The sequence below is a fragment of the Protopterus annectens genome, chromosome 10.part0 (assembly GCF_019279795.1).
Source record: "Protopterus annectens isolate FY-2018-M chromosome 10.part0, PAN1.0, whole genome shotgun sequence".
Taxonomy (NCBI): Eukaryota; Metazoa; Chordata; order Ceratodontiformes; family Protopteridae; genus Protopterus; species Protopterus annectens.
Window position 1 is genome coordinate 152,843,057 of NC_056744.1, and position 26,453 is coordinate 152,869,509.

The following is a 26,453-nucleotide window of genomic DNA, read 5'->3' on the forward strand; positions in this document are numbered from 1 at the left end:
TACTCAAGTGTGATAGCCATTTCTGTGCATTTAAAGTGGTTTTTTTTATTTTATCTGCTTTATTTTCTGAAAAAAAACAAAAAAAAATACTTGTTTTCCCACCTTTCTAAGCTAGTATAGTCCAGTTTTCAGGTTAATGCTGAATTCAGGGCTGTGTCACAAGTTAATGTGTTTGCCCATACCTAACTTGGATAGAAGGAAGTGTCTCTGTTCACCTGTGAGAGACTGAAGCTTTTAGCAGCCTATCTGTCCCTGGAGGAGTGGTTGCATCCTAGAAATAAGTAGTTTCTTGGCCATTTTGGGCTAATTTCTATCTCTTTCATTTCCCTGCTATAAAACCCGCATTTGCACGGTTTTGCGTACAGGCAGCGCCAGTTAGCTAGGGTATAACTATTCCCGGCTCCACAAAGTCTACTCTTCAATTGTTCCCTTGGAACTAGACAAACTTTCAACTTAAGCACTCAAACTATTCACTTCTCAGCCCAGCACTTGCTCAAAACTCATAGCAAGCACTAATAAACCTTACCACTAGACCCACCTATACTGTAGAGAAGGACAAGGCTCTCTATTCGACCTTACCAGCCAATCAGTAAAACAGTTCACTGTACCTATCCAGACATGTCCAAAGGGCAGTTTCATGTGTACTCTCTGGTCCAACTGGTGAATCTGGGTATTTTGAGGCAATGTTACAACTGTCTCATGTACGCAGACAACCCTCTCCTCCTACCACCAAACACTAATACATGCGAGAGATGCAATTATACAGCCAAACTGGAGGCTAAGCTCTTTCAACCCAAGACTGGACCAGACACTCAAGAAGAGAAGGGAATTACTTGCACCACACCACCAGTCTCACACAGACCTGTGAAACCAGCACTGGCAAAAAACACACATAAATACACAAAAACATACTCACAGGCTCTAAATAAAAATCTGCAAAAGCAACAGAGACCTCCAAAGCAGTCATCCAAGCAACCTCCAGCCCCCAACATAAACCATGAAACACATACTTCACAAAACCAGTGTGCCATGCAATCACAGCACTTAAGGCAAAATAACATACCCAACACACTAGTAATAGGTGACTCTGTAGTCAGGCACACTGACGTCCCATTCACTAGGCTGAACAAGGAGAAGGCTACTGTTAGCTGCCTGTTGGGTGCCAGGATCTGCCACATAACACAAGCACTCAGATCTCTCCAGAACAAGTACAAATACGACTCTGTCATTGTCCATGTTGGTGTCAATGACCTGAGCTATACCTACCCAGACTACATGAAAAGAGACATGGAGGAGCTCTCTGATCATGTAGCCCAGGCCGGTATGACCCTGACCCTGAGTAGCATCCTGCCCTCACCAAGAATGATACCACAGTATAAAGAAAAAAATTATCAGTTTCAACAATTGGCTAAGCTTCTGGTGTCATTCAGAGGGGATCCAGTGTCTGTCAGCCTGGGATGACATGCTCGACAAGCCACGTGTTTTGCTAGAGAAGGCTTCCACCTGTCAACCTTTCGAATACTGGCCAAGGCTCTTGCCACCCCCATAGTGCCTTTTTTTGGCAAGGCTCAAAAGACAAACCCACTGCCGTAAATAGCACAAGTAACAAAAAACTGAGGGTAATGCTACTCAATGCCAGAAGTCTAAACCTCAAAATGCACGCACTCGAGGCACTCCTCAGTATGGAGAAAATCGATATATGTGCAGTAACAGAAACCTGGTTTAAGGCTTCAGAGAGCACCCCAGCACTACTAGGCTACAACTCATACCATACATTTTGGCCACAAAACCCAGACCGAAATACAAAAGGCGGGGGCGTATCCATATTCATCAAGGATACCCACACCTCCAGGTTAGTGGCACAGCATGATGCTTCAGAGATCATCCACGTGCAACTAATTGAGGGCAAAACTGCAATTCAAATTGTAGCTTGCTACAGATCATGCATCATGTCCCAGGAACCCCATTCCATATTTCTGGAAACACTGGAAAGCATAAAGGTCCTACCAAACACCCTGTATTGCGTGATTTCAATTACCCAAACATTAACTGGGAGAACTACTCAAGTACTAACTCCCTTGCCCAACATTTCCTAAAATTTATAAACTCAAATGCCCTGGATCAACTGGTTAACATCCCCACCAGAGGTGACAACATTTTGGACCTGGTCATCACCAACATGGGAGACCAGTGTTCCACACCGGAGGTCAGCCCCTCGCTGGTTAGATCTAACCATAAACTAATCACTCTGGATATCCACATTCCGCCCCCACCCCCAGTCAAAGAAGCCACCATGAAAAACTTTTCAAAAGCAAACTTCACGTTACTTAAGACCAAGGTGGAAAGTTTCAAAGCTCCCATGCTAAAGGAGAATGTTGTCCAAGCTGCAAAATCCTTTACTAATGCACTCTACGGGCACCTACCAGAATGCATGGATCATGCTGTCCCAAGCAAAACCAAGACTCACTCCTCCAAGAAAAGAAAACCAGTCTGGTAGACCCCTGCCATAAACAAGCTATACAACAGAAGGGGGAAACTAGTACAGAAAAGAGTAAAATCCCAAGAAAGGAAAACATCCCTGATCAGTATCAGCAAGAAACTACGATCCCTCATAAAATCATCCAAGGCTAGCTTCAAAAGAAAAATTGCCAAGTACTCCAAAGATAACCACAAGGCATTCTTTAGCTATGTCAAGAATCTAAGTGGCAATTCTCAGATCTGCTCGGAGTTAGTGCAGAATGGCACAAAATACACTGACCCGACTGACATCGCCAACATCCTGGCAGACAGGTTCAGTGCAAACTTCACCCCCCCCTCACCCCAAAAAGGGCCCATAACCATACCAGAAGAATGTAGTGCCCCTGAAATCACAGACACTCAGGTTAAAACAGCCCTCTCCAAAGCCAAAAACACAGCATCAATGGGACTGGACAGTGTCCCAGGCTGCATCCTACACAAGCTCCAAGATGAACTAACCCCTCATCTAAACACACTGTTCAAACTCAGCCTCTCCACAGGCTACATGCCCATAGAGTGGCGCACAGCAACAGTTATTCCTCTCCACAAAGGTGGAGCCACAACAGACCCCGGGAACTATCGCCTTATAAGCCTGACTAGCTTGGTCTGCAAGGCTATGGAGCACATCATCATGGATCTCATTAACAGAGACATTGGGAACTGCCAAACACTGGACCCTACCCAGTTCGGCTTTGTTAAGGGCAGATCATGCCTCCTAAACCCGGGGACTTATTTGAGACAGTTACCAAGGCTATAGACGAGGGAAAGGTGGTCCACCCAGCCTACCTAGACCTCGCAAAGGCCTTCGACATCATTCTCCATTCATGTATTATAGACAAGCTCACCAGCCTGAAAATAAACCCCTACGTCATGAGATGGGTTAACAACTGGCTCACAGACATATCCCACATGGTAACAGTAGTGGGAGCTAGGTCTGACTCTAAACTGGTTACAAGTGGCGTTCCCCAGGGCTCAGTCCTCGGACCCCTCCTGTTCAGCATATACTTCTCAGAGGTACAAGGAAGCACAGGAGGATTATGGCTGACCAAGTTCATTAACGACTGCAAACTAGGGGCTATAATTGACTCTCTGGTTGACACAGACATCCTCCAAAAGGGTCTCACTGAGACAGATACCTGGTGTCAAAACTATGGCTTCAAGTTAAATGCCAAAAAGTGCATAGTCATCCCCTTTGGAAAAAACAAAGTACCCACAAACTACCACATAGGTGGTAGCCCCCTAAATACAGAAGATGTAAAAAGGGATCTGGGGACCCAAGTAGATAGTAACCTCTCCTTTGATAATCACATTGCCGACATGGTTAGAAAATCCTTCTATGTGACCCACCTAATCATGAAAGGGTTTGCATCCAGATCAAAAGAGGTCATTGTGCTCCTCTACACATCACTTATCAGACCAATCATAGAGTACAACGCCCCATTTGGGATGTACCTTACAATACACCACCAACAGCTGGAAAGACCACAGAAGTACCTCGCCAACAGGATCACTGGCCTCAAACAGATGCCCTATGCAGCTCGACTGAAGAAACTCCAGTTGTACTTGGTTGCATACCGCCTATTCAGAGATGATCTCTGTCTGACATACAAGGCCATGTCCAACCCAGAATTGATGGACATGCTCCACCTAAAGAAAACCATATCCCCTCGAGCCACACACTCTAGGGATCTAAACCTTACCACAACAATAAATAGGATGTGCTGGAGGGATAGATTCCTGTCCCAGAGACTTCCCATGCTCTGGAACAAGATTCCAAACTACATTAGGCAAAGCTCCTCGTTAAACCTCTTCAAGAGAAACCTTGACGAGTGGATGGGAAACAGAAAGTTTACCCCAGGGATTACTTCAATGGCTGTTCTGGACAGAGGCACAGGGAACTAATCTAAAGGGGCGGCAAAAGCCAACACATTCCGGCTAGGCTTATAAATGCCTTCAGGCACATAGCCTAGTACCTACCTATGAACCTATGAACCTATTAGAACTTGGCCAATGAATACGATTTTAGGTAACAGTATCATTTTGATTAAAGTTAGTCTGTCTTCAAATGTGAAGAAGTGTTTGCTCCAACTGTGAATTAGACTTGTAATTGAGTTACTGGTAGATTTTAAAGGCATGACATTGTGTGACATGCTTAGCATTTTTGTGCATTTAAGTGGATTAACATTCTTGGCACAAGTGCCTCTTTTTCAGATGTGACCTGATAAGGGAGCACTATCTATCTAGTTAAGTATGCTGCTCAGAGTTGTACATCACACAGTTTCCCAGCTAAGAGTCCTATGTTGCTCAGAATTGCATATCATACAGTTTTCAAGCTAAGAGTCCTGTCTGCAGGTTATCAGCTGAAGAAGAATGTGTCTTCATTAAGTAATCAAAGGGTTGCATCTTGATACTACATAATTAGATGCCCCAAGTTAATTGATTCTGCTATTACTAATGTGCTGGAATGTTACCTTACCTTGAATATTTATCTTGATTCAACCTTCTAATTTCCTAAAGTTCAGCACATTTAATATTAGCTGGAGAAAATACCTGCATATCGTTGGAATGATGAGAACCTCTACATGACCAAATACCAAGTCTCAGAATTGGATGAGATAAGGTCCAGGGTGAAGTACAGATATTTGATCACAAACAAGGAGTTTAATATGTGTAGGTAAACCTTCCCAGAAGAGGTTGTTACTTCTAAATGCAGGAATACATGAGACATTTGTGAGGAGGACAATTCAGATGGTGTGTGCAAAACAATCTGTTGATAAAAGGAATCTGTATGTCATCTATTAAAGAAGGAAACATGTACAATCAAAACAATACTCCCTTGTTTGCTTTTACAAGATATAAGCCCTAACCTGTCAACCACTGTAATACTGCTGTGCCATACTATTACAGAAACAAACAAATCTTACAAAAATAAAAGACCAGCAATTGCTCATATAAGTAAACTTACAGGTAAACACTAATAAACTTAAGCACTACACCCTCGTATACTCCTTTTAAGTTCTTGCTCCCTATTGGTCCTTTCTGATCAGTCAATAAGTAGTTCCCTATACTTTTCAGGTATGTCCAAAGGCCATTTTCGGGTTTACTCCCCAGTCCAGCTGGTGAATCTGGGAATGCTGAAGCAATGTTACAACTGCCTTATGTACACAGACCACCCTCTCCTCCTCCCAACAAGCTCAAACATATGTGAGAGATGCAACTATATAGCCAAACTGGAGGCTGAGCTCTCTCAACCCAGTACTGGCACAGCCGGTCAGGAGAAAAAGGTAACCACACACACCACAAATCCAGTCTCACATAGACCCATCGCACCAGCAAACCAAACACATAAACACACAAAAACATACTCGGAGGCTCTAAACAAAAATCTACCTAAGCAGCAGAGACCTCCAAAGCAGACATCCAAGCAACCCCTACCATGCAACAATACCCACATAACACATAACCCACGAAGTCAGTGTGCCATACAGTCACAGTCCTTAAGGCTAAACAACACACCGAATACACTTGTAATAGGCAACTATTGTCAGACACACTGGCGTCCCACTCACCAGACTGAATAAGGAGAAGGTCACTGTAAGCTGCCTGTCGGGTGCCAGGATCCGCCACATAACACATACACTCAGGTCATTCCAAAGCAAGTACAAATATGACTCCATCATTGTCCATGCTGGTGTGAATGACCTGAGACGCACCTCCCTGGACTACATGAAAAGAGACATAGAGGAGCTCTCTGATCATGTAGCCCCGGCTGGTATAACCCTGACCTTGAGTAGCATCTTGCCCTCACCAAGAATGATGCCACAGTATAAAGACAAAATGATCAATTTTAACAATTGGCTAAACTATTGGTGTCATTCAAAGGAGATCCAGTGTCTGTCAGCCTGGGATAACATGCTCGACAAGCCACGTTGCTTTGCGAGGGACGGCTTGCACCTGTCACCCCTGGGTTTTCGAATACTGGTAAAGGCTCTTGCCTCCCCCATAGTGCCTTTTTTAGGCAAGGCTCAAAAGACAAACCCACCTCCACAGACAACACAAAGAGAAAACTAAGGGTAATGCTGCTCAATGTCAGAAGTCTAAACCTCAAGATGCATGCACTCGAGACTCTCCTCAGTATGGAGAATATTGATATCTGTGCAGTAACAGAAACCTGGTTCAAGGCTCCCAAAAGCACCCCAGCACTACCAGATTATACTTCATACCATGCTTTTTGACCACAAAACTCGGACCAAACCACAAAAGGAGGGGGAGTATCCATATACAGCAAAGATACCCACACCTCCAGGTTAGTGGCACTGCACGAAGCATCACAGACCATCTATGTGCAACTAACAGTGGGCAAAACTGCCTTTCAGTTTGTAGCCTGCTACAGACCACCCTCCCAAACACAGGAACCCCACTCAGCTTTCCTGAGAACACTCAAAAATATGAAGTTCTCTCCAAACACCATTATATTGGGTGACTTCAACTACCCAAACATTGACTGGGAAAACTACTCAAGCCCACACACCCTCGCCCAACAGTTCCTAGAATTTATAAACTCAAATGTTATGGAACAACTGGTCACCACTCCCACAAGAGGGGAAAACATATTGGACCTGGTCATCACCAACATGGGGTCTCTATGTTCCACACCAGAGGTATACCCCTCATTGGCAAGATCAGACCATAAATTAATCTCACTGGACATCCATATTCTGTCCCCACCCCCAGCCAAGGAAACCACGGTGAAGAACTTCTCAAAAGCAAACTTCACACTTCTCAAAACCGAGGTGAAATCTTTCAAAGGCCCCGGGCCAGTGGAAACTATGGCCCAAAGCACAGAATCCTTTGCAAAAGCATTCTATGGACACCTACAGGAATGCATGGAGCATGCTATCCCAAATAAAACCAAGACTCACTCCTCCAAAGGCAGGAGACCTGTCTGGTGGACCCCGGCCATAAATAAGCTATATAACAGAAGGAGGAAGCTACTACATGATAGTGCAAAATCCCAAAAAGGGAAGGCGTCTCTGATCCGTACTAGCAAGAAACTGCGATCCCTCATAAAATCATCTAAGGCAAGCTTCGAAAGAAAAATTGCACAAGACACTAAGGATAATCACAAGGCCTTCTTTAGTTATGTCAGGAACCTGGGAGGCAACTCCCAGATATGCTCTGAGTTAGTGCAAAATGACAAAAAATACACTGAACCCACAGACATTGCCAACATCCTGGCAGAAAGGTTCAGTGCAAACTTCTCCCCCCCCTTCCCCTCCAAAAGAGCAAATGTCTATCCCAACAGGATGTAGCCTCACTGTGATCACAGATGCACAGGTGAGAGCTGCCCTCTCCAAAGCAAAAAACACAGCATCAATGGGACCAGACGGTGTCCCCAGCTGCATCTTACAAGAGCTCCAAGAAGAACTAAATCCTCACTTAAAGACACTGTTCAATCTCAGCCTTACTACAGAATATGTACTCAAGGAATGGCGTACAGCAACAGTAGTCCCACTCCACAAAGGTGGTGCCACAACAGACCCCAAAAACTATCGCCCTATAAGCCTGACCAGTCTGGTCTGCAAGGCTATGGAGCATATCATCATGGAAATCATAAACAAGGACATTGGAAATCTCCAGACACTGGATCCTACCCAACTCGGCTTTGTTAAAGGCAGATCTTGCCTCTTGAACCTGGTCGACTTCTTTGAAACTGTTACCAAAGCCATAGATGAAGGGAAGGTAGTCCACACTGCCTACCTGAACCTCGCAAAAGCCTTTGACACAATACCCCACTCGGGCATCATAAATAAGCTCACCAGCTTAAATATCAACCCCTATGTCACAAGATGGTTTGCAAACTGGCTCAGGGATAGAACCCACATGGTCAGAATTGCAGGTGCCATGTCAGACTCTAAACCAGTTACAAGTGGTGTCCCACAAGGCTCAGTTCTGGGACCCCTCTTGTTCGGTATATATTTCTCCGAGGTACAGGCTAACACGGGTGGACTATGGCTGACAAAGTTCGTAACAACTGCAAACTGGGCGCCATAATCGACTCTCCGGCTGACACGAGCATCCTCCAAAAGGATCTCACAGAGGTGGATAATTGGTGCCAGAGCCATGGCCTAAAGCTAAATGCCAAAAACTGCATTGTCATTCCCTGGTAATCCATTAAGTACAGAAGAAGTAATTAGGGACTTGGGGACCCAAGTAGATAGTAATCTCTCCTTTGACAATCACATTGCCAAAGTAGTTAGAAAGACCTTCTATATAGCCCACCTTATCATGAAAGGGTTCACATCTAGATCAAGAGAGGTCATTGTGCCCCTCTACTCATCACTTATCAGGCCCATAATTGAATACAATGCCCCATTTGGGATGTACCTTACCCGACACCTGCAGCAACTGGAAAGACCCCAAAAGTACCTCACCAAGAGGATCAAGGGACTCAAACAGATGCCCTATACACTTCGGCTAAAGAAACTCTAGCTCTACTCAGTTGCGTACCGCCTACTCAGAGACAATCTGTGTCTGACGTATAAAGCCATGTCCAACCCAGAATTAATGGACATGCTCCACCTCAAGAAATCCAAATCCCTTAGAGCTACACACTCCAGGGACTTGAACCTCAGCACAGAAATAAATAGGACATGCTGGAGGGACAGATTCATATCCCAGAGGCTCCCCTCACTCTGGAACAAAATCCCAATCCATGTTAGGCAGAGCCCCTCACTGACCCTATTCAAGAGAAATCTTGATGAGTGGATGGGAGACCATAAGTTTACCCCTGGGATCTCCTCTGTGTCCTTGCTAGACAGAGGTACAGTAAACTAACCTTAATATGGCTACCTTCTGTGACCTACTATACAGAGGCACAGTCAACTAATCTAAAAGGGTGGCGAAAGCCAAACACACTCTGGCTAGGCTTATAAGTGCCCTAGGGCAGATAGCCTAGTATCAACCTATGAACCTATAAAACCTTTTTAAATGTTGTTTCTTCAACTTCTGTCATTTAACTTTTGTCCAGCTCCCACCTCTCCAACTTGTGGGCCTGCAGCCTTACTGCACTGTTAGGTATGGTCCACTTTCAATGCCTTGTATGTACATCTATTATGTCTGGTACCACAATTAAGTTTATTTATCCTGGTACAATCCCTCTGATTTCTAAAAGCCTCATTCCATCTCAGACAAGGTCAGTTTGCCCAAACACACCTTCTTTGGCTGAGTATCTCTTCCCTCTCCCCCAAATCCTTGAGCTCACTTCCAAATGTGTGCACTAACAACATGGACAGGTAGGTTTTTGTAACAAATGACAAGTTCAAATGACTGATACATTTTCTGTACCAATAAACATGAAATGCCTGTGAGGCTGAAATCTCAGACTTTGTAAAACAAAATTGTCAAGTTGTATGATGCATTTGTGCGTTATTGCTCAAATAATACTGAACTAAATAGTAGCTTTAATGTTTCACAGATCAAACTCTGAAAGTAGCATTTTCTTTTGAGCCTGCCAAAGAAATGTTTACATATGTTCAGAGAATCACTGGGATACATTTCATATCTCCTGCCTCCTGCCAACATACTTAAGTCTGAGTTCATGTGCCTATTAGTTTGTTCAGTCAGTACTAAGTAAACAAAAAGTCAAACAATGTGAACTTAACTGAGATAAAATTCTGAGACAGGCACATTTAAAAGTGATTAATGCCAGAACATAAGTGGATTAGAGTGGTTCTAAATGTCCTGCCTCCTTTCTGTGAGTATTAAAAATACCATGCACACCATATCTCTCAACTGTCAAGATTTTCACAGAATGTCTAGATTTTTGCCTCATATTTTGTGTCCTTTCCTTATACAATTTCTGTTTTCTGGCAAATCATGGAGAATTGAAGTCACTAAATGATGACATACATTTCAGTCTCAGACATCATATCCTTCAGAAAATGTATGCTACCATAAATCTTGTTATTCTAATAGTCTGTAAGAGCAAAACTTAAATATGTCCCTATTTTTGGGCCTTTGTCCCCAGTTATTTTAGGCTTTTTCCAGAGTTCCTGTGCTAAGAGGTTGAGAGCTATGATGCACACACACACACACACACACACACACACACACACACACACAGTTAGGCCATTACACCAAGGACTGTGGATTCATACCTCAGTCAATAAAACTATCTTTTACTATTTCCACAGAATAAGTCTTTGGAGTATGACAACACATGAATCATTACTGTTAAGGCTCATTAAATATTCCTTACCACTGAGTCTTTCAGTAAAGAAGGCAGGAAGTCATATGGCCATAGTCATGTATCACTTTATGAGCTAAATACTGGAAGGTAGCACAAGTGACATAAACAGGTACATAAAAATGGTGAACCCGTGTTTCCTCCATGAGGGTTATAACAAAACTGGTGTCCTCCATGTATAATGTGAGGTAAACTTTTCAAAAAGTGTGTCATTGTAGCTTACCTGCTACATTAGTTTCAGACCCTCTTTTTAAGAAGAGCTGTCTTAGCATTTTTATAATAGTTGTACAGCTTTATAGTGGAAAAGAGGAAACTGATATCCACACTAAAACAATATATTATTTGCAAGGGGAAAAGTACAGCATTAAAATATGTTTCTGCAAAACAAAATAGCACATTATTACACGTAAATAGTATATTTTATTTATTTTTTACTTACAGTATAATTCCCTTGTAATAAGATGTGACCCAACTCCTCTCCCTTGTGAGCAGTTTCACATTTTTAACATTTTGGTGAATGGTTTGTAAATCTGAATTTTTATTTCTTGCTGATGTAGCAAATATTTTCAATGCCCAGGAACAAAAAGAGAGGTCAAATGAATAAACAAGAAATTAAGGATGGAAAGGATATAGAAATGTTGTCTGAGGACCATATAGCTGCTGACAAACATAACTCTTTTGTAATGGATTCAGAAGAGGAATCCTCTGGCAATTTTGAACCAACTAGGACAATTTTATGAAGCCAACTATTTTGCAGAAAAAGTAGTTCAGTTTTGCTTTTGGAGCACACCAGCAGTATAACTCAATTGCAAGCAGACTCCAAAGATCTGATGGCACAAACGGCAGACCTGGAGGCCAAAATTGAGTTATTGGATAGCCAGATTACTGAAGAGGTATATAGTCTAAGAATAAGAAATTTAACAATGATTGGAGTCCCCGAGATGTTGTAAGAACAAGCTGTACAGACTTTGTGAAGAGGGAATTAGCCTGACTGACATACATGGAACAAGTGCCAGTAAAGCTGAAACAGGCCCACTAGGTCTTTGCACTGGTTCCAGTCACATCAGAGAGGCAGCTAAGTGACATTCTTAGATTCACACTTTTCCCTAGAAGAGAAAGTTTTGGCAACATTGACACTCTGGTGGCATAGGGGATAAAGCCATAAGCACTATCCAGATGACCCGGGTTTGATTAGTGGCTTAGGTGACTGATGGGGAGGCAGGGAAGGATGGCCGTGCCTATCCAAGGGGAGGGCAGTGACATGGGTTTTTCCTGTGACAATCCCTGGTGAAGACAGAGTGATATGCTGTAATGTCTCCTTGCACACCTGCCTCTTGGGCACAACCATGTTTACATGAAAACAGGAGGGGAATGCATAGGGCATACATGAAAAGAAAGACAAACGTGGAGATGGCTGGGCACCCAGAATGCCCTTAGGATCTACAACTTCACCCAGCACACACTGGACCAAGATGAGGGGTTACAGAGATTGGCTAGTACAGCAGGCATGGATTTGGGTGCTGGGGTGCTGGGTCAGTAACATTACAGAAAGGGGAATAAAAAATGTCTTGGCTACATTTTTGGAGACAGGAACATGCTGAAAATAGAAGGAAGTTGAGTCTTTTGTAGATTAAGATCTCTCTCTAGCCACCAAGAAGAAGGGGTCACAATTTATTCTGGCTATGAGAACCTATAGTGACAAACGTCTTAGATTTCAGATGTTGTGCCCAGCTTTCTAAGTTGTTTTTGGACTGGTACTAAGACTTTTGTGGTGAGTCAGGATGCATTGGCAGAAGTCCACTCATAATACCTCATAGTACTGAATATCAAGACTTTCACTGGAAGAAAGCATAGAAGGCAGTGAAGTGAGTAGCAGGAAATTAGAAATGCTGTAGCAAAGCTTGTAAAGAAACTTGTACCAGATCATTTTCCTGTGTTCTGATGAAAGATTCAGCAGCTTAAAAAGCAAGTCTGGTGTATACAAAGTAATTCTAAGACATAACATCTCCAAAAGATTAGAGGAATCCAACTGAAGCTAATGAACCTAGACAAAAGAAGTAAAACAGTGGTAGCTGGTAACATCTTATGTCTTTATACATAGAAGCTTTTTTCAGTGAACTATGTAGTTTGGCAAGAAAGCAAAGTTTAAGAAATGTTATCTTCATTTTAAAATTAATTTTGATTTATTATAAGTAGAATGACAGCTGTCTCTAATGTGTAGCTAAGCAAATAAAAGTTGGACTGGATGCACAATTGATACACACTTTTAGCAAGTGAATTACAGAGCAGAGATAATGCCTTTAAGAAGAAAAAGCATAAATATCTTTGTGCAGATATTTGTACCACACTATGAACTGGTGAAGTGCCTTGCTAACTAGGCCCCTACTAGCAGATTGCACAAATGTTGAAATTCTTTTTTTCCTTAGCTTGCTAACTAGGCCCTACTAGCAGATTGCACAAATGCTGAAATTCTTTACACCTTAGCTTGCTAACTAGGCCCCTACTGGCAAATTGCACAAATGCTGGAATTCTTTTTTTCTTTTTATGTAACAGTATAATTGTCTTTTGTCCTGATTTCATTATAATGGAAAGGTAACAGTAACGTGCATTTTTGCATAACATACTATTCTGATGTTATGCTACTAGTAGGGGGTGACCCATTGCTCCTTTCTTTAAAGCTAAGGAAGTAGGGGTGGAAGTAGTTAACTGGAGTTTCTTGAGATTGCTGTTGATATTACAAATTTTGCTGATAACTGTTATTATCACACTTTTGCAAGTTAAAGTTGTTTTCAAGTGCCTTTACATTTTAGAAATTGTTCAAAGTTAATATTTAACTTTATATATGTGCAGCAATCCTTAATGATAGTACCATTATTGTTAACCTGAGACTGAATCTGAGAGTGTACCACGATATGACACACAATGTTCGGTTTAATAAAATATACAATCTTTTAGTATTAAGATTTTTAAAACTGATGAATGTGAATATGTATTTTTATCACTTAAATTTCTTGCTATGTGAATCTGGTATGCAGAGTCTAATTACAGTAAACTGAGTTCCTATTGATGTTTATATTATATGTAACTATGTAACTGACAAGATTTGTATCAAACTTAAGATAATTATTGGGAGACAAGGCAAGGATAAATTATTTTGATGAAATAAAGTAGGGAAAAGAGTCAGTGTAGTACTACAGACATGACGGTATTTAAGTGTTTTATTAATGGAGGGAATCATAATATTCTGGAATGTATCTGCGTCAACCACCTCAGATAAGAGACAAAAAGTTGTGACATATTTGAAGCATATCAAGCCCAAAGTTGTAGGATTCCAAGAAACTCACTTAAATGAAATAGATTATTACTTAAAAATAAATAAAGTGGGACTTTGGAGGTTTTTCTAAGTTTTATTCAGAGTAGAACTAGAGACTGCTTTGATGCTTTTAGTGATCTATCAGGTAGTGGGAGAGACTTTAAGAAAAATAAAAGGCCAGTATGTAGGGTTAAAGAGCTTTCTTGAGCGTCTATGTTCAACCAATACTGGAGAAGGAATAGTTATCCATGTAGGTGACTAGAATATGGTGTCTGTCATTACTGATGTAGAAGGGGAGACCAAGGGATACAACAGTACATGGGACTGGGAAGAGCTTCCAAAGATATATTAATTAGATTAGTACATATAACATTCATAAGGGGCTAGGGGGTTGTATACCTATTATTCTAAAAATATGACACATAATTAAAACTAGATGAATTTATATTGGAGAACAAGATGCCTATCTGATCTGCACTTTTGAAACATGTGCCAGGCTGATTTCTGCTCATGCCATGACACAGCTGGTAATGAGTGAATAGGTAGTTATTGGTTGAGAGACACTTTATTATATTCTCAGTCTATTATCTCCAGCAATAAGATTTTAGACAATATTATGTAAGTATGTCATGTTAAAAGTAGAATTAGAAAGGCAGATTATGAAGACTCAAATACAGATAACTTTAGTGGGATGGGTTTAATACAAAATTTAAAGAAAAGGTAATAGAATATATTAGGTCATGGGATTATGTTTTAAGGAAACCGTGGATTTAGAAAGACTGGCTGAGACATCTGCAAAATAGGTGGCACAGGAAACTCAAAAAATGAAAAGGGAAATTTTACAAGTGAAACAGGAGGCATAAAAATATTGGACAAGCAAAGTGAATTAAAAAAATGGGTCTCTGGAAACTTCATTTTTGAGAATATGACAAATGTCATATGACACTGTTTAGATATTTGACACAAGAGAAGACAAAAATATTAGTAGCTAAGCCATACCCCTCAACTGTCCTGATTTTTGTAGAATGTCCAGATTTTTGCCTCATATTTTTGATCTGTTCCTCATAACAATTGTGATTTTCTGGATTTTTGTGGCAAATAAGTAAGGAGTGAATTCACTAAATAATGACAGGCCTTTGAGTTTCAGACTTCATATCCTTCAGAAAATGCATGGTAACACAAGATGTTTTATTCTAGCAACTTTCTAAGTTTATAAGAGCAATGTTTAAAATTTGTCCCTAGTTTTGAAGCTTTGTCTCGCCATTATTTTTGGCTTTCCAGATTTTTTGTGCTAAGAGGTTGAGATTTATGAGCTAAGATAAAGATAGGAGCAATGAACTGGGTGACTATAGAGTTAATGAAGAATCTGGAAGCATTTAGAGATTACTATGAGTGCCCTTTGTTCAGCATAGAAAGAATATTTTAGGTGAGCATTAGGCTTACAGAAATATCAGTCTAAATGAAGTTCCTTAGCCCAGTATTAGCTAGACAACAATGGTTAGTGTCTCCGATAACAGCAACAAAAGCAAATTAAGTGGTGATGTTTTTGGCTGGGGGAGGTCTGGCTGGCTATGGTTTCCCAGCAGAATTTTAGAGAATGGGCCAGTGGAGATCTTGGTCCATTTTTGAATATAGTAGTGGATACTAAGCTGGTTATGTCTTTCAGGAAGGAAGCACTGATAGTTTCATCATGAAGGCTGGGAAGGGTACTACTCTGACATAATCATACAAACACATATGGTTCTAAACCATAATTATAATTGATTTATGACTGTTATTGTGAAATATATTGCTACTTGAATTCCAGATTTGATTGAGCTTAATATAGTTCAGGTGTGTTAAAACCATAGTATTATGAAATGGAATGGCTTTCTTACCCAAGATCAGCTTGCCCTCATTTGAAAATATAGGCATCTAAAGCTTACTGCTAGTGTTCCTTTCAGTGAAGACTTACCTATATTGACAACCTGAGCTACTTCCATGGAAAAAATATCCTACAGTTGTGGCAGAGGCCCTGTTGCAAACTAGCTCCTTACTGTTTAGGAAGTATCTCTGACTGATTCCAGATGTAGCACTGTCTAAGGGTTGGTTAACTAAACAAAAAGCTAGCAGATTTTTTTTCTGCTTTTGGTGCCTAGCCCTGCTCCACTCCTCACCTTACCCTTCATTCACACACACCCCATATCATTATATTTATACACTCATAGCCACTCCCACTACATCCATCACCATCCATTATCCAATTAGCAATAAGCTCAACCAATGTCATCACTCACCAAAATGTATTATACTTACCTAGCCCATAAACTACCTCTTCCAATATTCTCTACCACTCGGCTCTCATACCAACACCATGCTCCTTCATATTATCCTAATTTCACTCTAATCCTGCTATCAAATCTTACTGCTTTCCAGCAGATAATATAATTACAAATAAACTCAGTCATGCCTACCAACCTAAAATATGCCCATCATTATAGTTCTATATCCCTGTCACTATGTAACTACAAAAAACTGATTCCAAAAAAAATTATAGCACATAAAATTACAGAACAATAAATGCAAAGACATCAAACTTACTTGTTTGTTTTCCCCTTCTCAATACTTGCATCATAAAAGAATGTGTATTTATACATAAAATCAAATACACGTGATACTCTTAGAGCCTTATCACTTCTTTATGCCAATATCTTTGTGGAGATGTACACCCAAGCCCTGGTCACTCAATAATTACATCCCTCTATCGCCAAATAATTCAAAACTAGTCAACTCAACCACTATGCCCTAAGGTCTCAGGCCCTTTAATCTAAATATTCATAGCATTTCCAATAAAGTGTCAAAACTACAATGATGAATCTCTTCATATAAACCAGGTATTTTACCCCTCCCAAACACTGGTTAAAACCTTCCATCAAAGATGAAGAATTTCTTCCATACGGCTACAATATTATGAAGAACTTTTAAATACTGCTCTCGAACATAGAAGACTAAATGTAGTAAGCCATGTTTATGACATTAATATTATTATTTTTTTTTTTGACAAACTGTTAATGTAACAGTTTGACAATTAGATCACTAATTTACAATTACTTACCTATGCTAATCCAGCATTATTAGAGCTGAAACCTGGAATGACGTAACTGTCCCCTGCCCTCCCATGAATATTAATACCATAAACACAGCTTACTACATTTAGTCTTCCACGTTTGGAAGCAGTATTTAAAATATAATAGTTTATTAAAGGCTTTAAAACAAAATAAAAGATTCATATGCATGCAATCATTTTTTGTTTAAAAGAAAATGATGTTCTGCGACTTTAAACATGATATTTAAGTATCTGTTTAGGGAGCACTAGCAACCAACTTCTATATTTCCATAGGTGGGAAGTGGCAAGCCCTCCTCCAACCCAGACTGAGCCCTCATGAATCTTCTATTTAGCTTTGACTTTAAAATACAACCAAGCCTGCAAAGGTTGCCATTTTGATTTCTGTAGTTTACTTCAAAATGTAAATTAATAACACTCTCAGAAATGTAAAATTTATTGTTTGTACTATTTTACCTCACTTTATTGCTCTGAACTGGTATTTTACTTCTTTATTAAGTTACTGTTCTTATTAAATAACATTGTTTGACAGAAAAAAAATTGCAGGAAGAAAGTTCCCATACCTCCATGTAGGGGCTTTAATTCCCATAACCCTACCTATATATACAAACTTTGCTGTTATACAGTAAAGTTGTGCAAGCTTATCATTTAAAGTCATAGGTTTACAATTGTCAGCCTAACAAGGCCATCTTTTTAAATGAAAGAAGTTCCAATAGTTAACCGTTTTATCATTTCTGACAGGTAAATGGGGTACCATCTCAATGTTCTTAACTGTACAATACCAATAAAGAAAAACTGAACAAAGTTGAAAAAAATGAAACAGAATAGTTTAGAAAGAGGGTAGTTGATAATAGGCAGAGAGGTGATTTATTAGTCAGTTGGGGTTTTACAGAAAGCTGGGCTGGAAGTGGCTTGGCCATTTAGTATTTCTTCAGAAAACTGTCTTTTTCAGTTTTTGAAGGGACAGTGTTAAATTTCTAGATAAGATGTTTTAAGTACTAGTGCAATAATAGTTATTAATAAAGAATATTCATGCTTGTGCCCGTGTTTGTTGTATTAAAGGGACTGCAAAAATGGTTAATGAGAATGGTTTATTTTACTGGTCAGATTAACTGAATAAGTTGATTTAGAGATTCTCTAAATAGTTGTAAAATAATGCAGGATCAAAAAATATTCTCCCATAAACTTTACACGGTGACATCTCCGGCAGTTTAGAGTATAATTTAAAAACATGTGAACTTAATTACTGGGTGTGTACAAATATCATTAATATTAAATACATTGCCATTAAGAGATTATCGAGGCTGCAAAATAAGTGGCTATATGAGCAGAAAACATTAAGCAGTGCAGAACACAAGAATGGAATGAAATAGAGGGACAGGGTTAGGGAATGACTCACCACATCAGCAATCTAAATGTGCTAGCATTTTCAGATGAGTGGCAGTCATATGCATTATGAATCTTTTCTACCATCATCTACACACACTCAAGCTCTCACACACACACACACACACACACACACACACACACACACACACACACACACACACACACACACACACACACACACATCTACCAAATGATTTACTGCTATTTCTTTATTTATGTATTTTATACCTCTGCTGATTTCATGTAACTAAAGGCAGCCATTATCCCCCTTATGCCCTTTCATTCTCTTGAGTAAGCAGCAGACATCAAGGGTATGGTTTGCAATGCAGTTACACCACAAGGGTACGGATATTTTTTATAACTTTTGAGTTCTGGCTGTACTTATTTGCACCTGTCTAAGAGGAGAGAATACAGTGCGCCATATCTTGCCTGATTCATGCTTTCCAAAGAATGTGATTGTTGTCAGGGCTTTCTCCCCATGTTACTGTTAAACAATCAATAAATAAATACAAACATACATGCATGTATATGCATATGAACACAGATATATACATGATATATACACTTGTGAAATTCTCATGTTCAATTAAAAATACTACACTGGCTGCATCATGATATAATGTTACTGTACTTTTTAATCCTGTGTTTTTTTCTGCTTACTAATTCTGGGCCCCATTATCAGCGCAGCTGTACTTGGGTAGCCTTTTCATGTTACATGAAATGCCCAGAGATTATTTATTATACGTATAAAAGCTACAATGAAAAGATAACTATTGTATTTCTGAAGTGTAATGATGGATACTGAATTCTGCTGTTGAAATATAAACTAGAGCAGGCATTTCTTACCTGTGATATTTCCATTGTGTTCTGCAAGTTCATGGATTTTCTTCCATTCATTTCCATCTTTCTGATAAATTTGCACAGTGTGGTCATTAGTACTGATGGCAAGTTCTGTAACAAATATAAAGCACACTTATTCAACAGACATTTGAGGCTTCATCTTATTTTATGAATTCCAAAATTCATATTGCTATTTAAGTTAGGATCTGCAGAAATTTAAAACAGGCACTGACAGAAATAAGCCCCTTCAGTCAAAAGTTTTTTTCCTGATACACGTTTGTTTACAAAAGCACATTAGTAAGTCCTGAATAGGTTGACTTGATCTTAACGTCTCTCTAGGTCAGTAACCTGACAGTCCAGAGGAAAGAAAGCTACTAACACTTTAAACAACTGAGTCATATGGTCAAAATTACAACCATGATCCCTTATATCGCCTTCCATTTGCACTGCTGCTCTGCTATCTGTATATATGATCCAAAAGGTAATAAGACACAAAGCTAAAAAAAGCCTTTCTTTGTGAAGTAAACACAAGCACCAAAAAAAGGGAAGACAACAGAAGAAAAGCAGATGATGACTGTTAATATCCAGTTTCACAGTGCTCTTTATGTTGGAAGGTCTTTCCTCTCATCTGTATAAGTATATGTACTCTTTCTCTTGTTTGCATATTTCTGCTATAAATCTATGGCAGTCATCAATCAGATGTTCGATTGTAAGGAGGATTTAACCATGTTTGCTTTTGGACTGCCTTCTTCATTCTTACATTGCACCTACCGAACTGCTAACACTTCTGTTGAAACAACGCCATAATTCTCCAGAACCTTATTTATGTAACCGCCATGTCAGAAGGTGACTATCATACTGCCAGATGGAATACTGTACTGATGTACCTTTGTTATTCTGGTCTCATTTCAAGAAACACAAATTCACCTGTCTAATGCATCTTGGGTTATTAAAAGGTGTATTGTAACTCCCAAGCACTTATAGTCACTAGAAGGAAAATCCTAGTTGCACATTAAATTCATGCATTTGTCAAAATAATCAGAAATGGATTTAAACAAGTAAATTATTTGTAAGAAAACAAAAACAATGGTAATAAATGTTGGTTTTGGGTAGGTACATTCCACAATTTTCTTTTAAAATGACAACTACAAGACGGTCTTTTTCCTCAGTTTGCTTATTTTATATTATTCATGGTTATTCTGAGCCCACACCTGTCTCGTTCTCTGCATGATTTGTATTTTGTTTCATATGCAGTAGATGTACAAGAATAAACTGTGTGGTATTTATAATGTGCACAGTATGACAGCTGAATAAGTTATATGTCATCTCTTATATGCTCTGCAAAATGTAATTGAATACTTTTATCAGTTTAATTTTAATAGCATCTGTTGTGAGTGGATGGCATGAGTTTAAGGTGAAAATGCATTGAGAAAGAATGATAATGATTTGGTCGAGGGAAGCTTTTTTCATGTTTCAAGATACTATGGTATTAGGTTATACTATTTTATTTGTTTGTCTATTCCTGCTTAGTTTCCAGTACAACAGTATACTCTGTTAGGTTATTTAGGGTTATAATGCTGATTCTATGGTCAGCAGGTTTGATACGGCATATGATACTATTTAAGGTCCTTGGGAGTTATGGTGTCAGATGTTCACTGGTAGCATTTATTTAATGCATTGGGTAGTAGCATGTATTGTCAAGTTTGGGGACCTATTCTTCATTGTTGGGTGTTGGGGCTTATACCCGAATAAAAATGATTTTGTTCACTCATCCCCCATGACTCAATGATTTAGAATCAATCCAAGAAGTAGTAGCTTTTAAGTATAATTTGCATAATTGTGGCTTTGAAGTTCAGTGTTACAATATGATTTGATAGGCTAAAATGCAGAATATAGTTTTATTAAATATTTCTTTTGTCTTTTCTTTATCCGGTATTTGATATCATAGTTGTGAAGTTAATTATTATACTTGCCAAATTAATTACTAAAGCCTTTGCCATGGTTTCATAATGCTGTAGAATACTATCATTTTTTATAATTTTTATTCTGAAAACCAAAAATTTTAAATTAAAATTTAAATTAAACTTTGAATCTTACAGAAAAATCATGTCTCCATTGGTTATGTTCCTTTTGGAACTGTTGGAATTGTCCTTACTTTTAAGGTTGGAACATCTACCTTATCTGGTTTATCCCAACTCTATTCCTGTTGCTAATTTTTAGCAAATCTTTTAGTTTACATTCTCTACTCTTAGAACCAATAGTCCAATCAATTCCTTTACTGTGACTATTTCTTTGCATATTTCCTGCAGGTCTTTTATCCGTTGTTGATGCTTTGCTTTTAACTTTAAAATACTAAACTGTCCTTGCAACTTGTACTTTTGAATCAATCCTGCACTATCAGTGAACCTTCTTTTAGCCCATGTTGCCACGTGTGGTCTCAAAGAATTTACTACATAAGCACTGTCACTCTAAATATTTACTGAATGTAAATGCTGAAAACATATTTTACAGCTTCTAGCTCAGCCCTTTGTGCTGACATGTATCCTTGTAACTTAACCATAATTAGTTTGTCTCCCTTTTGGAATGTCTCTGTTGCAAACCCAATGTAGTGCATCCCATCCTTCCAGAAATGTGCACCATCCACATACACTGTAGGAATGTCGGACTAACCCCTTCTGTGATTTTCTCACTGTCATTTAGTAAAGTTTTGATTGTCAAATGTGGAGTTTGAACTATAACCACAGAGAGTCTGTCTTATTCCCTAGTAAATGACCAAAAATAGGTTAATGCAAGGATCATTTTCCTGCTACAAAAAGAACCTGCCTTAACTTAGTGTTAATTCTCTGAGATGACTCTTATGGCCAAGACTATAATAACACAACTGAAAGTGTGTCCTTTTCTGCTGCTGCTTGCAAAACAAAAGATAACTTACTGGTGGGAGCTATTAGCTCTGTTACCTGTGCCAACTTCTGCTTTAACACTTTAAATGCCTTTTCCTCTGTGTGACTCCATTGTAGAGTCAACTCTTCTTTTTATCTGCTTAATGCAAATCTAAAATAGTGAAAGGCTTTGTCAGTTGCAGAATGCCTCTCACCCTTTCTTGACAAGGAGTCCTCCCTGTTGGTCTGATAATGGTTCCTAGAACCTTTACTACTTGTGACAAGAGTTGCATTTTGTCTTTGTTTACTTTGAAACTTGCATCTTGCAACTGTCTCACAATTTTTCTTAGCTGTGATATGTATTCTTTCACAGTCTCTGTATTAGAATGTAATGAATCACGTTGTCATCTTTACTCACATCCTGTAAGAATGTCTCTACACTCAGATGAAAGATGACAGGGCTGTTCTGAAAACCTTGAGGTAATCTAGTCATGAAATATTGTTGATTTTCAAAGATAATGTAATCCCTTGTACTTTCCCCAGTAATAATCTGAGCTTTTAACTTCCCACAGTCTTTTTTTGTTTCTGCCCATAAGGTCTGAAATTTGTTTTCTAACTTGTACTGTCATGCACTGCTAATTAACACTCCGTTAACTTTGACCTCTGTTATCATCCTTCAATGTTTTCATAGGTTCATAGGTTCATATGTGTGTACTAGGCTATCGGCCCTGGAGCCTGGCCCAAAAAGATTCCCTGGCATCTTGATGACCAACGTTAGTTCCCAGTGCCCCTATCAAGCAAGGCCACTGAAGTGATCCCCAGGATGAATTTTCTATTGCTCATCCACTCATCAAGAGTTCTCTTGAAGAGGGCTAGTGAGGTGCTCTGCTTGACGTGAATGGGGAGTCTGTTCCAGAGCATGGGTAGTCTCTGGGTTAGGAACCTGTCCCTCCAGCATGTTCTGTTTATTGTGGTAATGAGGTTGAGGTCCCTGGAGCATGTGGCACAGAGGGATTGGGATTTCTTCAGATGTAGCATATCTAACAGCTCTGGGTCAGACATGGCTTTGCAGGTCAAGCAGAGCTCGCCTCTAAGTAGGCGATATGAGACAAAGTATAGCTGGAGCTTTTTGAGTCTGTCTATATAGGGCATGTGTTTAAGGCCCAGGATCCTCATAATGAGGTATTTTTGTAGCCTTCCCAGTTGTTGTAGGTGTCTAGTGAGATACATGCCAAATGGGTCTGATGAGGGACAAGTAGAGAGGGACTGTGACCGCTTTCTTCCTGGATGAAAAACCTTTGTAATGAGATGTGCCACATAGAATGACTTTCTGACCACAGTGGCAATGTGGTTGTCAAAGGAGAGGTTGCTGTCAACCTGTGTCCCCAGATCTCTTATCACACCTTTGGTGTTTAGTGGACTACCATCAATGTGGTAGTTCATGGGCTCTGAGTTTTTCACAAAGGGAATGACCATGCATTTTTTGCTTTGAGCTTAAGGCCATGGTCCTGGCACCAGTCACTGGTCACAGTGAGGCCTTTTTGAAGAATGTCTACATCAGTTGGAGAGTCAATAACAGCTCCCAGTTTGCAATCATCTGCGAACTTGGTCAGCCAAAGTCCCTTTATATTGGCTTGAACTTCAGATAAGAAAGCCAAACAGGGGAGTACCCAGGACTGATCCTTGTTGGACTTCACTTGTAACTCGTTGGTAATCAGATTTGGAATCTGCTACTTTCACAGTGTGGGTTCTATCAGTGAGCCAGTTTGCAACCCACCTTGTGACATAGGGGTTTATGCGTAGTTTAGTGAGTCTATTTATGATTCCTGAGTGAGGGATGGTGTCAAAGTCCTTGACAAGATCAAGGTAGGCTGTGTGAACTACCTTGTCTTCAGCCACAGCTCTGGTAACAGACTTGACAAAGTCTATCAGGTTGAGCAGGCATGATCTACCTTTCACAAATCCAAACTGTGTGGGGTCCAGAGTTTGGAGATTCCCTATGTCCCTATTTATAAGGTCCATGATGATGCACTCCATAGACTTACATATCAGAAATTTAAACCAAAAACGGACCACCAGGGTTTCTGGACTCCACACAGCTTTATTGACAAGGTTAAGTACTTTCATCAATCAAAGTTGACTTCATCAGAACAAGAAATACAATTAGGAAGAAGTTTAAATAATATAAGATCAACAATCATTTTTTGCACCATTACCCCACTTTTTGGTTCAATTGTTACATATCAAACTAGTCAGGCTAATGGGGCGGTAGTTCCCAGGGTCTGTAGTCACTCCCCCCTTTGCTCCACCTTTTCTTGCTTTTTGACTTGTTTTTCTTCTGAGTCACTTGCAAATACTCGTTTCTTTGTCTGCCTATTTTTCCATTTTCTACAGTATACACAGTCCTACTTGATATATCCCAGTTTTTTACAGAAAAAACATGCAATTTGTCTATCATCAGGGCTTCCCGTAAGCTGGAGGGGCTGATGCCACTATTAGTTCATCCCTGTTCACATCCCCCAACCTGTCTACACTTACCCACATCCTACTGCACTTACTATTTTAAACCCATTTCATCAGTACCAATTGAAAAATGTTATGCTTTGTTGTTGTCATGCTCTGCCTGTTGGAGCACCCTGTCAGAAACTGTAATATTTTAATAACTTAGTAGTTAACTCTAATGACATGTCCATACCTCATACAGAGCTGTTACACTTTGAACTAACTGATGTAATCTTTCACCCTTTAAATCCTAATCATAGGATCATAGGAAGTTACTAAGCTACTAGCTAGGAGGCCTTTCCAAGCCTAGCCAAAGTTTTGTGCCCATGTTTCCAGGGTCAGCACCTATCCTCCCTGTTAAGCAGGGATATAGGTGGGATCCCAGGGGTATATTTTCTATTACCCATCAGTCATCTAGGTTACGCTTAAACAAGGACAAAGAAGTACTCTGCTTAACATGGAGAGGGAGTCTATTCCACAAATGGGGGAGTCTCTGGGACACATATCTGTCCCACCAGCAGGTCCTATTAATGTCACAGGATAGGTTTAGGTCCCAAGTGCACATGACACGTATGGTATTTGATTTGTGGATATGCAGCATTTCCAGTAGGGTGGGGTTTGAGATGCCTTTAAATGCCAGTCAGAGGTCCCTTCTGAGCAGTCTATACGAGACCGAGTAAAGTGAGAGGGTCTTAAGCCTATTCTCGTAGGACAGGTGTTGGATATGTATTCCTTTGTTAGTATGGAGCTGTACAGAGCTGTTACACTTGTTAAATCCTGACAAAACTGTATTCATGTAACTTGAGTGTTATTTCTGGTATACAGCATAAATGTGTATGGTTACTCTTTTTCCTAATTGGCCACACCCAGTATGTCTTTCTGAGCACATTAGCTGTGTTCGCTAAACTGGAATTTATCTTATCTTTAACCCATAAATCTGCATGTTTCTGTCGTAACCAATTCTTTAAATTTGTACATTTGCACAAACTTCATGCAAATCTTTACAAGTGTCATCTGTGTGTACTACTGTACATTTTGTAGCATACATCTGTATAGCAACATCATCCCTAGACAAAATGTCTAAAACAGTTTTCACATACTTTCTTACCTGTACGTCATGTTTCTTTAACATTGGCATGTGCTTTTCATTAAGCTCTGTTGATAATTTCTTATCTCTGTTAAAAGCATTCCACTGTGAGCAGTAGGTCTGAAACATTTCAGCTGTCTCTACAGGTCTACTTCATAACATTGAAATTTCATAACGTTGAATTTCATAACACTGAGACCATAACATCGAAAATTCAAAACACTGAAAACCCAAAACATTGAAGACTCAGAACACTGAAAGTGTGCTTCATAACATTGAAAACTACAATGCATATATAAATAACATCCTCTTCACCTATAACAATGCCTAACTAACAAACACACTGTCTACTATGTTTCTGCAGGGAGGCAAGCCCCCCTGCACTCTCCATGTGGCGAGCTCTGCACCCCACACCCTCCGTATATTAAATATACCAATTCTAAGATCGCACTACAGTGGAAAAAGTTAATTTCCTATACAGGGAGGTTAGGAAATTAATTTTTTCTCACTGTAGTGCAGTCTTGGAGTTGGTATATTTAATTTACGGGGAGTGTGAGACCACAGCCCTCCACGTG

The 26,453-nt window shown here is 39.7% G+C and overlaps 1 protein-coding gene across 1 annotated transcript in view; it reads right to left on the reverse strand.

Annotated features, from left to right (window-relative positions):
* LOC122813016 (actin-related protein 2/3 complex subunit 1A-B-like) overlaps nucleotides 1–26,453 on the reverse strand; it is a 494,459-nt gene that overhangs the window by 386,883 nt on the left and 81,123 nt on the right. The window contains exon 3 of the mRNA XM_044085122.1: nucleotides 19,417–19,521. Coding sequence (XP_043941057.1) covers nucleotides 19,417–19,521 — 105 coding nt within the window. The remainder of the gene's footprint in view (nucleotides 1–19,416; nucleotides 19,522–26,453) is intronic.